The 15,180-nt window shown below is 40.5% G+C and overlaps 1 protein-coding gene across 32 annotated transcripts in view; it reads left to right on the forward strand.

The window, feature by feature from the left end:
- Window positions 1–15,180, forward strand: part of ADAMTSL1 (ADAMTS like 1) — a 627,217-nt gene that overhangs the window by 593,307 nt on the left and 18,730 nt on the right. For all 32 annotated transcript variants that reach the window (XM_074994936.1, XM_074994935.1, XM_074994939.1 and 29 more), the window contains one exon: window positions 11,385–11,585. In XM_074994936.1, the coding sequence (XP_074851037.1) occupies window positions 11,385–11,585 (201 nt within the window). The remainder of the gene's footprint in view (window positions 1–11,384; window positions 11,586–15,180) is intronic.

The following is a 15,180-nucleotide window of genomic DNA, read 5'->3' on the forward strand; positions in this document are numbered from 1 at the left end:
GTCAAACTCCAGAAGATTGAAATCTTCTCAGAGTTATAGACACAGCCTGATTAAATTTCAGTTTTTTGACCTGACCAAATATAGGAAATTCTCATGGAAAGCTGACTTTTTTCACTTAAAAATTTGTTCAGTTCAATACACAGTTTTTCACTGGGAAGAAGATCCCATAGGAATTTTTTGATCAGACTGCCCTACACACTACTTTGTCTTGGTGTAATGAACACTTCTGTTGCTATAGTCTGGGCCTGGAATTAGGGCTGGGAGAGGCAGGGAAGTGGTCCAGAACAATCTCCATCAAGAGTGAAGCAGCTTGAGAACCACAATTCTGCACTAATGCTTCAGTATGCTGTCATATTAAATAACGTTACCATGGTCTGAGGCCATTGCTGATCAATACTGCTTTTTGTGAGGGTTGCAGCCCATGAGCTCCTGGCTTTAAGCCTGCTCAGACTAACTTGGCCAAATTTTGCTCTCACTCACGCTGATGTCAACCAGATGTAGATCTGCTGAGCTCAGTGGAATTATTCTGGTGCAAAGCTGATGGGAGATCACAACGTGGGCCTGCTTATCATAGTCTGGGTGTCTGTCATTCTTTTGGCACCTACTGCAATAGTCAAAATATCTTTTATCCTCATTGAGGTTCTTGTACACACCCTCAGCACTGCTGTAGGATAAGCAGAAGAGAACTTCCAGATGGCTCTCCTATACTGGGGGATTTCTGAGCCGTGGTCTCTAGGTCTTCTGAGCTGCTATCTTTGAAGAGCCATACACTCTCCTAGGTTGATTGCCAAAGCCTTCCAATCACTGCCAGAATACCTTGTTAGACAGACAAAAGTCATGCTGAAGCTTCTTTAAGAAATATGCCATGCTGACTTTCCTGTACTCTCCTCTACCACCTCTTTTCTTCCTTGCTTGTGATTTTTCCTTCATTGGGGAGTTTATGGACTGACAGAATTGTAGGACTCAGCAGGCTTATATCAGCTTAATAAATACAGAAAAGTCTTCATACTTCCTTAACAGCCCTGACCTTGGTAAGCCACTTGTATTCAGATTGATCAGTCATTCCTTCCTGTGACTTGCTGTTTAACTCCACATGGTGTAGTGCTGAGGCAGCACTACACCATGTGGAGTTAAACAGCAAGTTTAACCTGATACCTGCTGTGACTATCAACCATCCTTCATCTCATGTATAAATATGTGCTGCTGCTCTTGTCATTGAGTAGAGATGAACTAAAGCATATTATTTTTCAAATAACGAACAGTCCTGTAGCTCCTTAAAGACTAAGAAATGTATTAGGTCATGAGCTTTCATGGGTAAGACCCACTTCTTGAGATGATTGGAGTAGATGCTTAGAATCCAGGGTTTATATAGCAGGTGGGAGGGGTCTGCAAAGGAAGGAGAGAAAAAAGGGGGTGTTATCTCTCACTACTAGGACCAGTAGATGAGGCAAATTACATTAAATAGGATGTGTCCCATTCTTGAGAATATCAAAGGTGGGGAAATTGCCTTTATAATGTCCAAGATAGTAGAGATCTCTGTAAAGGCATAATTTAATTGTGTCAAAATTGCAAATGAATTCCAATCCCTCTGTAATCTTGTGGTAAAAAATATTTTATAGAATAATGGCTACTCTTATATCCATTATTTAATGTCCAGAGCGGTAAAAGTGTTCCCCTGTAGCTTTATGTGTATTCCAGTTCCTGGTGTTGGATTTTTGTCCATTCATCCTTTGGCACAGAGACTGTCCAGTTTGTCCAACGTTCATGGCAGAGGGGTGTTACCAGCACATGATGGCGTCTCTCACATTAGTGGATGTACAGGTGTATGAGCCCCTGATGGTGTAGCTGATGTGGTAAGGTCCTGTAGTGGTGTTGCTTGTATAGCTACATGGACAGAGTTGGCAGTGGGATCTGTTGCAGGGATAGATTCCTGGGTCAGTGTTTCGGTAGTCTTGTGAGTATTTTCTTGAGGTTGGGCTGTAGTCTGTAGGAGAGGACTGGCCTGTAACCCACGGCCTGTGAGAGTGAGGGATCATGTTCCAGGATAGGATGTAGGTTGTCAGTGATGGACTGGAGGGGCTTACGATGGGGGCTATAGGTGATGACAAGTAACGTTCTATTATTTTCCTTGTTGGGCCTTTCATGAAGTGTGTGACTTCTCAATATTTGTCTGGCTCTCTGTCTGTTTCTTTACTTCCCCCAGTGGATCATTAAGTTTTAGAATGCTTGATAAAGATCTTGTAGGTTTTTGTCTCTGTTGGTGGAATTGGAGCAGATATGGTTGAATCTTAGGGCTTGACTGTAAACAATGGATCATGTGATGTGTCTTGGATAGAAGCTGAAGGCATGTAGGTGAAGTATAGTGGTCAGTGGGTTTCAGATATAGAGTGGTATTAATATGACCTTCATTGGTTTGTACTGTAGTGTCCAGGAAATGGATCTCTTGTATGGAATGGTTCAGGATGAGATTGATAGTGGGGTGGAAATTGTTGAAATCCCTGTGGAATTCTTTAAGGGTCTTCTTACACTGGGACCATACAATGAAGGTGTCATCTATGTAGGGTAAGTTGAGGACAGGTGCTAGGGGATAGGAGATGAGGAAATGTCCTAGGTCAGCCATAAAAATGTTGATGTATTGTGGGGCTGTGGGGGTGCCCATAACAGTGCACTAACAAGAAGATATAAATTATCCTCAAATCAGAAATAGTTGTGGGTAAAGACAAAGTCACCTAGCTCAGCCACTAGATGTGCTGTGGCATCATCAGGTATGGTGTTCTTGGCAACTTGTAGTCCATCCTCATGTGTAATGTTGGGGTAGAGAGCTTCTACATCCATGGTGTCAAGGATGGTGTTTTCAGGAAGATTTCAGATGTTCTGTAGTTTTTCTCAGGAACTCATTGGTATCTCAAAGGTAGCTAGGAGTGCTGGTAGCAAAGGGTTTGAGGAGAGAGTCAACATAGCAGGATAATCCTGCTGTAAGTGTGCCAATACCTGAGGTGATAGGATGTCTGGCGTTTCCAGATTTGTGGCTCTTAGGTGGCAGATAGATTACTCCTGTCCAGACTCTGTGGGTGTGTTTGTGTGTATTTGGTCCTGAACTGAAGCAGAAAGTTTCTTGAGCAGTTGATGTAGTTTCCTTTGGTATTCCTCACTGGGATCAGAGGAAAGAGGCCTGTAGAATGTGGTATTGGTGAGTTACCTGTTCATAGTCTGATTTATTCATGATGCCTCCAGCACCCCCTTTCTCAGCACTTTTGATTATAATGTCAGAGTTGTTTTAGAGATTGTGGATATCATTGTATTCAGCATGACTGAGGTTGTGTGTCACATGGTGTTTGTGAACCATGTCAGCCTGTGCATATTTGTGGAAGTATTCAGTGTAGAAGTCCAGACTGTCTTTACGACAACTAGGAGGAGTCCATGTAGAATACTGCTTCTTGAGGTGTTGGTTGGAGGAATCTAGTGGGTCAATGCAATGTTCTTTGAGGTGTTGGAAGTATTCCTTCAGATGGAGATGGTGAAAATAGGTTCCAGGTCACTGCAGAACTGCAGCATATGTGTGGGTGTGATGGAGGCAGAAAGAGAGTCCCTGAGGTAGGACAGACTGTTCTGGTGGTTAAGTCTGTGGTTGGAAAGATTAACAATGTTTTCTGGTGAACTGCAGGTATCAGTTGTAGTTCCCTTTGGCATGGAGAAGTTTTGATAGTTGATTGTCCTTTTTCTTCTGTAGGAAGGTAGAGAGAACTGTACATAGCTTGTCTTGTGTTTGTGAAGTCCCACCGTGTAGCAGTTTGTGTGTGGAAGCCTGGTTATTTATGAGTTTGGAGAGTGCATTCATGATTTTTCTCCTGTTTGTTGTACAGGATGCTGATTTAAGTGGCATTCTTTTCCAGTCTGTATCACTCCTTGAATAGACACATCCAAATGATTTAATGATGGAGTCTCAGCCTTCAGCTTCCATTTTTCATAACTGTCAGATGGTTTCAGCCTGACAATGATACTATAAAGTTGTATGTCAGTGTATGAGACTCGTTTTCAAAATTATGTTACAAAATATCTAATTTACCCCAACAGTTTGAAATTCCTTTGGTCTCTTAAAGAGCACACCATATAGTTATATATTTGGAAACATTTCTAGCACTCTCTACAGGGCATAAAGCATATTAAATATGTATTTTTGAAATACTCTGTTGAAATTTACAGTACTAAATAAATGATTTCTAAGAAAAACAGTGTGTGATATTACATAATTTAGATAGTCTAAATGGAAGGACCTATTGAGTTGGGTCCTACAAGGATCAGTTCTGTGTCCAGTTCTTTTCAATATCTTCATCAATAATTTATGTAGTTGCATAGTGAGTCTATTTATAAAAGTAGCAGATGATACCAAGCTGAGAGGGATTGCAAGTTCTTTGGGGGAGAGGATTAAAATTTGGAATGGTCTGAAATAATGGAAGAAATTCAATAAGGACAAATTCAAAGTACTCTACTTAGGAAGGAACAATCAGTTGCACACATATAAAATGGACAATGACTACCTATAAAGGAGGACTGCAGAAAAGGTCTCAGGTTCATAGTAGGATTGCAAACTGAACATGAGTCAATAGCATGAAACTGTTGTAAAAGGAAAAAGCAAATATGATTCTGCAGTGCATTAACAGGAGTATCATAAGCAAGACACAAGAAATAATATTTCAGCTCTACTCTGTGCTGATTAGGCTTCAGCTGGAGTATTGTATCCAATACTGGGCACCACATTTCAGGAAAGATGTGCACAAGTTGAAGAAAGCCCAGAAAAGACCAATAAAATAATTAAAAGACTAGGGAAAAAAAACCTTATGAGGGAATATTGAAAATAATTTGGTTTGTTTAGTCTGAAGAATAGATCACTGAGTGGGCACATAACCGTGTTCAAGTATAAGGAGGAGGGATGAAAAATTGTTCTCCTTAACCTCTGATGAAAGGACAAGAAGCAGTGGGCTTAAATTGCAAGGGAGGTTTAGTTAGGACACTAGGAAAAACTGCCTCGCCATTTTGGTGATTAAACACTGGAATGAATTGCCTAGGAGTCTGCATGATTTGAAATTTTTAATAGCAGATTAGACAAACGCCTGTTAGGGATAGTCTACTTTAGTGTTTCTCAACTAGGGGTACGTGTCCCCTTCGGGGTACACCAAGGTCTTCTGGGGGTACATCAACTCATCTAGGTATGTGCATAGTTTTACAACAGGCTACATAAAAACACTAGTAAAGACAGTACAATTTAAAAGTTCATTCAGATAATGACTTGTTTCTATTGCTTCTATTCATATTGCTTCCTTATGCTAAAATGTAAGATCAATATTCTATTCCAATTCATTTATATAATAATGAGTCAGTAAGTTTTCAGCAGCGGTCTTCTGTGATATTTTTGCATGGTTTTGTATGTAAGCAGGTTTTAAGTGAGGTGTAACTTGGTGGTATGCAAAACAAATCTGATTCCTGAAAAGGGTATGTAATCTGCAACGGTTGAATTGCACTTTTTCAAGACCTCAGATTACCTTAGGACCATGTTTCTCAACTGATGGTACATGTACCCTTAGGGGTACGTGAGAGAAGTCTGGGGGTATTTATAATTTTTTTGGAAAAGAGGTGATTTATAGAAAAGAAAAAAAAAAAAAAGGTTGAGAAACACTGGTCTACTTCGTCCTGCCATAAGGTCAGGGGACTGAACTAGGGAACTGCCTGAGGTCCCTTCCAGTCCTATGACTGTATGATAGGAATTTGAGGACTATTTAAAAGCCATAACATTTGCATAATACTACAGATTTTATCTACCCCTTTGGAGACATAGAAGCATTATTGAAAATACTGGAATTCATTTGGTCATCATCTGTATTGGCATGTATTAAGAAATGTTATACCTTTCCCAACTTTAAACAACTTTTCTCTGGTAAAACTAATTCATGCCAGTTGTACCTGATTTTAATTTGTCATACTTCTAGGAGCAAATAATGATATCTTCACTTAAAAAAGCTCCTTTCTTCTGAGGGTATCAGTGTATTTTTTAAACTGTAAAGCCTCATCAAATTCTTTTTTGAAGTTTTAGCTGTTGGTTGGAGACACAGAGAGAAGCTTAGGCGGTAGCTATACCTAAAACCCTAGAGCCGCACAGCTGCAGCTGCACCACGGTAATACTGTAGTCATAATGACAGGAGGGGTCTGTAGTGAACCCAAAACTACTTCCATTAAACTAGTGCTTTGTTTATACAGGAAATTGGGTCAATTTAATTTCATCGCTGAAGGGTGTGGATTTTTCACACCCTGAAGCAATATAGCTGGATAAATTCAATTTTCATGACCAGCCTTAAGGCCATGTGTGTGCAGGAGAGTGTACAGTTGTACTGATGTACTGATTCAGCTGCACCACTGTAAAATCTCTGGTGTGGCCATTCTGTGCCAACAGGAGAAGGCCCTCCCATGGATATAATTAAACTACCCCCAACAAGCAGCAGTAGTTATGTGAGCAGGAGAGCATTTCCCCTGTTATTTTGACTCCTTTAAGTGACACAAGTTATACCAACATTATTGGTTTGCCCAAGAGCATGCAGCAACTGGGTCAGCTGACATCCACTCTTTGGATTATACTGAAAAATCTTCCCCGTGTTGCTTAATCTTCAGATCTTGCATGTGTGTGAAATTGGTACCAGAGAATGAGCCTGTTCCCATTGATTCAAATCATTCTGTGGATAGTCTTAAATCAATTTTAAATTGGTTTATTTTAACAGAATGTTTAAAAGTTTATTTAATTACCTCCGTACAACCTTTGGCTAAAATTAAGGGCTAAGGGTACATCTACACTATGGCTCCTGTATCCGCATAGCTCTCTGAGCACAGCATAGTGGTGTTGCTGTGTCAGCACAGCCCCCCAATGTCTCTGTGTCACTCTGTCGGCACAGCCCCTGGCGTCCTGGCATTGCTGTGTCGGTACAGCCCTTGGCATCACTCTGTTGGCACAGCCTATGGTGTCCTGCTGGTGGCACAGCACCAAGAGTCACAGCATTGCTTGGGTGGCACAGCCCCCAGCTTAGCTCCCTCTGCACAGCCCCTGGTGTAGCAACACACCTATGTTGATCAGGGCTGTGTTTTTTCACTCTTCTGAGTGACACAGCAATGCCAGCATAAGTTTTAAGTATGGACCACTAACTGGGAGCTGCTGGAGCAGGGTGCCATGCATTCTGACTCCCAAGGATGACTAACATTAACTGTGAACAAGCTGTATGAAAAGGGTTTCAGGTGCCCTGCAATGCCATTACAAATTGGAACTCTCCCTGCTTTCAGCTTTCGATTATTAAAACAGCTCTCACATAATGCACGCTTTTCACCATGTTGACTGTATTGCTGTTATGCATAATAGAGCGTAAGAATGGCCATACTGGGTCGGACTACTGGTCCATACTAAAAAGAAGCAGTCCTATAGCACCTTAAAGACTTAACATTGTTGTGAAGCTATAGAGTAACACACCTACCCCTCTGAGACTATGATCCATACTCGTCCACCTAGCCCAGTGTTTTGTTTTCTGACAGTGGATGATGCCAGGCACCCCAGAAGGAATGAACAGAGCAAGAAATCATGGAGCAAGCCATCTCCTGTCACCCATGCCCAGCTTCTGGCAGAGCTGGACTGAAGCTATACATTTAGCCATCACAATTCAGGAAAATGCTAGAAACAGGGAGCGGGGTGGGGTGTCCTAAAGTTCTCCCCTGAACTTTGGGAATGCTTGGATCTAGATCTAAACTTAGCCACTTTGGCCTGTCTCTGTAATAGGAAATGTAGTCCAATGAAGAGAGCACTGGACTGGGATTCAGAAGGTCTGGCTTTGATTCCAGCTGACTTGTTTTATGACCTTGGGCAAGTCATTTAACCACCCCATGCCTCTGTTTGTTTGCTAAAATGGAGATGGTGATACTTACCTTCCTGAACGCTTCTGAGATCTATGGATGAAAACCACTACATAAAGGCTATGTATTATTATTAGACCCAGTCTGGAACACAAAATCCCAATAGGCCCCTTCGCCCATATCCAGTCTGTATCTGAACGCTATACTTCCGGTCACTTTCTAATAACAACATCAGGCTTACGTTTGGTATTCTCACCACAGCTGTCCATAGGGTTCTGCTAAGTTAAGAGGCACTCCATATTCATGTGTAGTAATAAACTGTACCCACTGAATAACTGCAGTATGGCTGGATTCCTTTGTTTCTTTGCTTCTGGTGTACATGTGACAAAGTAGAGTTATGTCTGTTCTGTAATTTGTTTCCTTAGCTTTAGCACTACTGGCCACAGATTTGTTCTTCACTTAAAGCTATGCAATGAGGTTGCACTAGTGTGACTGAGAGTAGGATTTGGCTTCAGTATTAATTTATTCTTTCCTCTCATGCAGTCATTGGCGTTGTTGTAGACTCACAGTCTTCCACTGGCCAAGCCCTTATTGCTAACTTTCCCCTTCTCCCTTGTGTCTCACCACCCACAAAAATGTGTAATTTATCTGACATTTTTGTTTGCAATCCCCCAAAAAAGAGAAGAAAAAATATTTCACACATCTGTGAATCATATCCTGGCTTCAGAACAATTTAGAGTCACAGTGGATCTGGAAGAGGAGGCCTAAAGGCAATATTTTCTTTCACTGGTTCAGAAGGGCTAATAGAGAAGGGCCTTCTACTGCCAGAGCTCTCCCTAGTTAGGAAATATTGCCAAGTATTGCTTCCCCTCCTCCAGAAGAGTCCTGCTATATTTTCACTTCATAGTAACAGCACTGACGAAAGATTAAGGCAGTTTTTCACTCCCATACTGTTTGTCCCGTTCTCAGGGCAGGCATTGAACACTGGAAGGATAAAAGAGTCACCAAGCACATGCATGGGAGGAAATGGAAAATAGGTGTTAGTAACCTTCATTAAATTGCATTATTATAATTTCTGGGAGAAGATGGGAAAAGGGATGTTATGTGAACATATTTTTCATTAGTCTGATTCTTGCTAAATATGCCTAACATAGAGTTTATGCATCTGTCCAAGAGGATATGTGTAGCATATATCATCTGTGAAGAGTGACTGATGCTCCTTCTGCGCACACAAATGGGAAATATTCATTGCATATGAGCTTAAGTACAAGCCAGGTTTTTTTATTAGAAGTGGAAAAAATTACTAATTATTCATTGGTTACACATATGGGAAAAATTAGGTTTTGATTGTTTTTCCCTTTATTATTGGCTATTAACTATTCCCATAGCTATCCCCATATATCTATTTTATATGCAGATTTGGAAAGAGAAATATGGTTGTTGCAAATACAATAAGCAGTGAAGGGAAGAACAGTAATTAATTCATTTGGCACAAAAAATCTTCAAAAGACGCATCAGAGCTCAACTAGGGAGTGTAATTAATTTCAGTTCCCTTTATGTTTGTTTGTTATTGGGTCTATCTTTCTCTGTTCTCAATTTAAACTGTGGCAGTTGATTTTTAGGTGCACACCTTAAAACTTCATTAACTGCATATCTGTATGTTTATCTTTTTTGGAAGGTGTGGGCTCAGGGTAAATGTCAGTCAAAGTGTTCAATCATTTACAAGAACAGGATTAGAAATAAAAGAATTTTTCAATGTTAAAAAAGTTCTGCTGGCTCCTGCTTAAAAATACACTAGCTCCAGCATATTTGGAGCAAGGACCTTAGATTTGGTAAGGGTGGGGCCCTTGTGTCAGGGATGAACCATCTGGGTGTCAATATGATGCCACTGTGCTGAAAGAACATAAATATTGCAAAGTCAAGCACCCAAAAGTCAGAAAATGCACTGACAACTTTAATGCTGGCATTTCGTAGTTTTTGAATAATTGACTATGCAACTGTAACATTCTTCTAACAATTTAATCAGATAGCTTTTAAAACAACAAGCTGTACTGTGGCATTATACAGACAAGCAAATTTATTGGGTCTTGAGCTTTTGTGGGCAGTTTTACCCATGAAACTTCTTGACCTAATACATTTATTAGTCTCTAAGGCCGTTTCTACATGTGCCACTTCCGAAAGTGGCTTGCTAATAAATGGCCCGAAAAATGCTAATGTGGTGTGGAAGTAAATTCCCGGCACCTCATTAGCATAGGGTCACATGATTTGGAGTCCAGAAGAAGCTATTCCAGACTCCAAAACAGTGTGTAGAGGCACAGCCCCTGGGGGATATTCCAGAATGAGGTCCTCCTTCTGGAGGCCCCTTCTTCCTGAAAATTTCAGAGAAAGTGGCATGTGTAGAAATGGCCTAAGGATACGGCTGCACAACAAAGTTACTTTGAAATAACAGCCCTTATTTTGAAATAACTTTGCTAGCATCTTCGCAACGCGACCGCTATTTTGAAATAATTTCAAAATTGTGGTTGGCTTATTGAGAAATAGGTAAACCTCATTTCGTGAGGAATAGTGCCTATTTTGACCTATTTCAAAATAGTGGCTAGGTAGACAGGGAATAGAGACTATTTCAAAATAAGCCATAGTGTGTCCAGTGGTTCTCCTTCAAAATAGGCTCTATTGCGTGTAGATGCTCTATTTCGATATGTGTTTTGGCTGCGTCTACACTAGCAAGTCCTTCAAAAGATTTGTTGAAAGAAGGAGGTTCTTTCGAAAGATCCAGTGGAGAATCTACAAACAAAAAACTTACTTTCGAAAGAATGCATCACTGCTTTCGAAATCGCTTTTCCTTTCAGGAAGTTTGCACCCTTTTAAAAGCTTCTTTCAAAAGAAAACGTGTAGATACCCTGCAGGGCCTTTGCTTTGAAAGAGCAGTCCTCATGGGGCCTGATTTTTCAATCCCTGGCCTGCTCTTTCAAAAGAGCAGGGGCTGCATGGATGCTCTCTTTTGAAAAAGCAAATCACTCTTTTGATCCCCTTTTCTGTGTGTGGACGCACTCTTTTGAAAGAAGTTCTTTCAGAAGAGATCTTCTGTAAAGGCTTCTTTCGAAAGATTCTCTTCCAGAATAGCTTATTTCAAAATAAGGCTGTGTGTAAGATGGCACACACACATACCTGCACTTGGTATAGATTCTCGTTATTTCCCATTAAATCATGCCTGAAAATGTGATCATTTAGTTTTAACACAGGGCCAGGCATCTAAAAGTGTGGGTTCTGTTTCTGCCTCTGCTAACGGCATGTTACTTATTTTCACTGTTCTTCAGATTCCTGGTCACTAAAAGGGGAATAATATTGTCCTATTTCACAGGAAGGTTCAAGGTTTCACATAAACTTTTTTTTCCTTGTTTGATTGATTTCAAAACACCATGTTCTGCTATAGGTAACTCATGGACGATTTTAGTCTCACTTTGCTGGCAGCCATCTTATTATTTCTCTTCTCTGTTTTCAAGGTTGCCCAGTGGATGGCCATCCATCTCCAAACATCACTTGGTTTTATGCAGGTCAACCCATCAGCATGAGACATACTATCCTGGCAGCTGGTCAGATTCTTCAGCTACTAAACATCAGTGATGGTTATCAGGGTGAATTCAGCTGCCTGGCTCAGAATGAAGCTGGCTCTCTTATGCAAAAAACATCTCTGACAATTCAAGGTAAAATAATTTTATCCTGTTGACTTTATAAGATCTTGGATGGCTAGGATGGTTCCATTTAAGCTCATCATCATTCTGGATTCCTTTACTCTACACCACAAGGGACAGCATCCAAGAGGTGTTTTGCTGCCACAGCCACTAAGGGTGAAATTGCAAATATGTCCAATAATTCTTGGTATCCAGAGGCCCAACATGAGACGCTTTGGTCCTGATTTTCAGAGTTATTGAGCACCTACAGATCACTCAGATTTCAGCTGGAGTTGTGCATTTTCAGCATATGTTAATGTCAGGCCGTAGGCTGATGGTCCTCCAAAATTAGAAACCCCCAAAATGAATAATCTAATGACAGTGTTTCTCACCTTTTCAGCCTGAGGACCCTGTCTGAAGTCCAAAAGTTTTGCTACCATCTTATATTTTATATAAAAGTGAAATATGTATAAAAGAGAAAAATGACCAGCAATACAATTTGTATATGGTTTCTTTTTTTTTCAAAAAATTTACAAACTACTTGACCTTTAAGGGTCAGGGTGTTCAGGAGCTGGGGAGTGAGTTTATTTCCTTTACATTCCAATAATATATTCAATATTCCATGAACACCCCCCGTCCCGTAGTGGTTAATGACTCACCAGTGGAGAAACACTGGTCTGAGAGTTTTGCTGTTGACACAGGTAATGAGTTTTTAATTGTATATATATGAATTTTATTTTGTCAGCATCTCTTGTAGGTGCTAACAAACAAAATCAGTTAATCTTACTAGCTAATCTTTTAACGTGCCATTTGGATACATCCTTTCCACTGAAAAAGACTTCTTGAGAGTGGGTATTTCCACTAAAATTAAGCTTTGAAGTTAAGAGTTTTAAGAATAAGTTTTTCAAAGGAAATTATGGAATATTTTGATGCCCCTGAAATTATGTCCCTTGAAAGCATTGCATTGGTGTTTCACCCCCAAAATACCAATAATATCCATGGGACTCATGCATCTAGAACTTTGTATGAGGCATAAAACTTACGAAGTATTTGCCTTTTGAGATTCTTGCAAGTAGGACTTATTGACAATGCAAACGTGCAATTAAAATCAAGATCACTGATTTCTTTTCAATATTTAGATAATTTTTCTGGAATAATATTATTTAGCATATTTTAATTTTAGAAAGTGAAGCTGCCTCTTCAAAGTGTTTTACATTCATTCTCTACTTAATTTATGTGGGTGAACTGTCTCATAGTAGTTCCTCATACTGGGTTACTATGGCATTGAGGCACATCCTCAGGGTGGAGGATTGAGGAAGCCATCTGTGGAATGATCAAGAGAATGCCTCCAGGAAATCAGCAGATATTCAAGCTAGGCAGGTGGCACAAGTCAAATTACAGCAAATGAAAGGGACTGGTGGAAATATGAAGCAGTTAACCTTCAAGATGCAGCCAATAGTCATGATTTTAAAGGATTCTGTGGTGAGCTGACGGCAGACTATGGGCCACTCATTACTGACTCCACACCAGTGCGCTCTGCTGATGGCCTCACTCTGATCACAGAGGCTGTGTCTACACTTGCACTCCTCTTTCAAAAGAGGAATGCAAATGAGGGAAATTGAAAATGCAAATGAGGCACTGATTTATCTATCTTGTGCTTCGTTTGTATAATCTCTTTTTGGAAGAGATTCTTTTGAAAGAAAAAAGCAGTATAGATGGGGCTCTTTCAAAAATAAACCCCGTCTTCGAAAGAACCCTTCTTCCTATTTTGTTTCAGAAACAAAAAGTAGTTAAACAGATGAAATCTGGAAGGGCACCTGGCAGTGATGTAATTCCATCAGAAATTTATGAATCTGCTGGTGGCCAACTGATGTACCATCTCACCTATTCTTTCATCACCACATGTGGGAGAAGGAGCTAGTCCCCCAGGACTTCAAAAATGCCCTAATTGCACACATAGACAAGAGAAAAGGTGCCCGTGCATGCTGTGATGAAAAACTGGGGCATCTCTCCACCCTCTATAGCTGGTAAGATCCTGGCCCACATTCTTTACAACCAGCTTTCACTACCTGTGTTCAAAAGTGGCGTCATTCCTGAAAGCCAGTGCAGATGTCATGCCAGTTGAGTCACTGCCAACGTGATATTTTGTAAGAGAAAAGTAGTGAGCAATAACCAGCACCTCTATTTGATTTTCATCAACTTGACCAAGGCATTTGACACCACCTATAGAAATGGGCTCTAGAAAATACTTGGGTGAATTGGCTGTCCTGAAAAATGTATCAATATTGTTCAGTCTTTCCATGATAGCATTCTTGGTTGCATCCATAACAGAGAGCCATCAGAACCTTTTGAAATTCTGAATGGTACAAAGCAAGGATGTATCTTTATGCCTCTCCTGTTCAGCATCTACTTTTCAAAGATGCTGTTAGTTGCTTTCAAGGACTGTACGATGGATATACCTATTCAGTTCCAAACAGATGATAGTATTTTCAACCTCCAGAGACTTCAGGCTTGCCACCAAAGTGTTTTCTATAACTACCCATGACCTTCTGTTTGCTAGTGACTCTGAATCCTTGACTCATTTAGCTCTAGGATGCATAGGAGCATTTTGACCACTTTGTAACTTCTGCCCCCTGGTTTGGGCTCACAATGAGCCTCAAGAAGACAGAGGCTATGCCTCAGTCTGTTTGGAAAGAGCCTGGTACTCCAGAGATCACTGCTTCTTGTACTGTCCTTAAGGCTGTTAGCAAGTTTAGCTACCTCAAAAATACTGTCCTCTAGCGTAAACATGGATGATGATATATCTGCTTGATTAGCCAAAATGTCGCAAGATTGACCAAACATCTATGAAATGACCGTGGTGTTAAACTCCATACCAAGATAGCAGTTTATCAGGCAGTTGTCCTGAATATCCTGCTGTATGGCTCAGAATCATGAACAGTATATCACTGCCATGTTTTGAAACTTGATCAGTTCCACATGTGCTGTCTGAGGAAAATTGTCTACGTGAATTGCGCAGACAAATTCCTAACACAGAGGTTCTTAAAATTCCTCACACAGGGGTTCTTAAGCTGTGTGGTGTCATGGGCATGGAAGCAATGCTTGTGAACAAACAGTTTTGCTGGACTGGTCAAGTTACAAGTAGGGATGATACATGGATACTAAATATGGTCTTCTATGGCCAGCTTGCTCATGGAAAGTTCTCTATTGGTGGTCAGTATAAGTGCTATAAAGATAGCTGAAAGGCCAACTTGAAGTCCTGTGCCATAACTCCCAGTGATCTAAAAATTCTAGCTTGGGACAGATTGTCCTGGTGGCAAACCAATGTACAGGCTCTCAAATGCTTCTAGTGTCAACCTTTCTAGGCATTATAGGAAAAACTTAGGATGGCTGTGCAAACATAACACAACACCCTTAGCTGGTGGATTTTTATGCAACATCTGTAATTGTCTCCGTTGATCAAGGATTGGTTTATTCGCTCACAAATGGCATCATAGAAGATGAGCTCTGTCGACAAACAGCTTAGTTCACACAAACCAGAAATTAGAAATAGAACCAAACCTAAATCTCAGATACTATTATTTGCTGGCGTCTGAAACCTATGTCTAAATTTTCTGTTTTGAGCTGT

The sequence above is a fragment of the Carettochelys insculpta genome, chromosome 5 (genome assembly GCF_033958435.1).
Source record: "Carettochelys insculpta isolate YL-2023 chromosome 5, ASM3395843v1, whole genome shotgun sequence".
Classification (NCBI taxonomy): Eukaryota; Metazoa; Chordata; order Testudines; family Carettochelyidae; genus Carettochelys; species Carettochelys insculpta.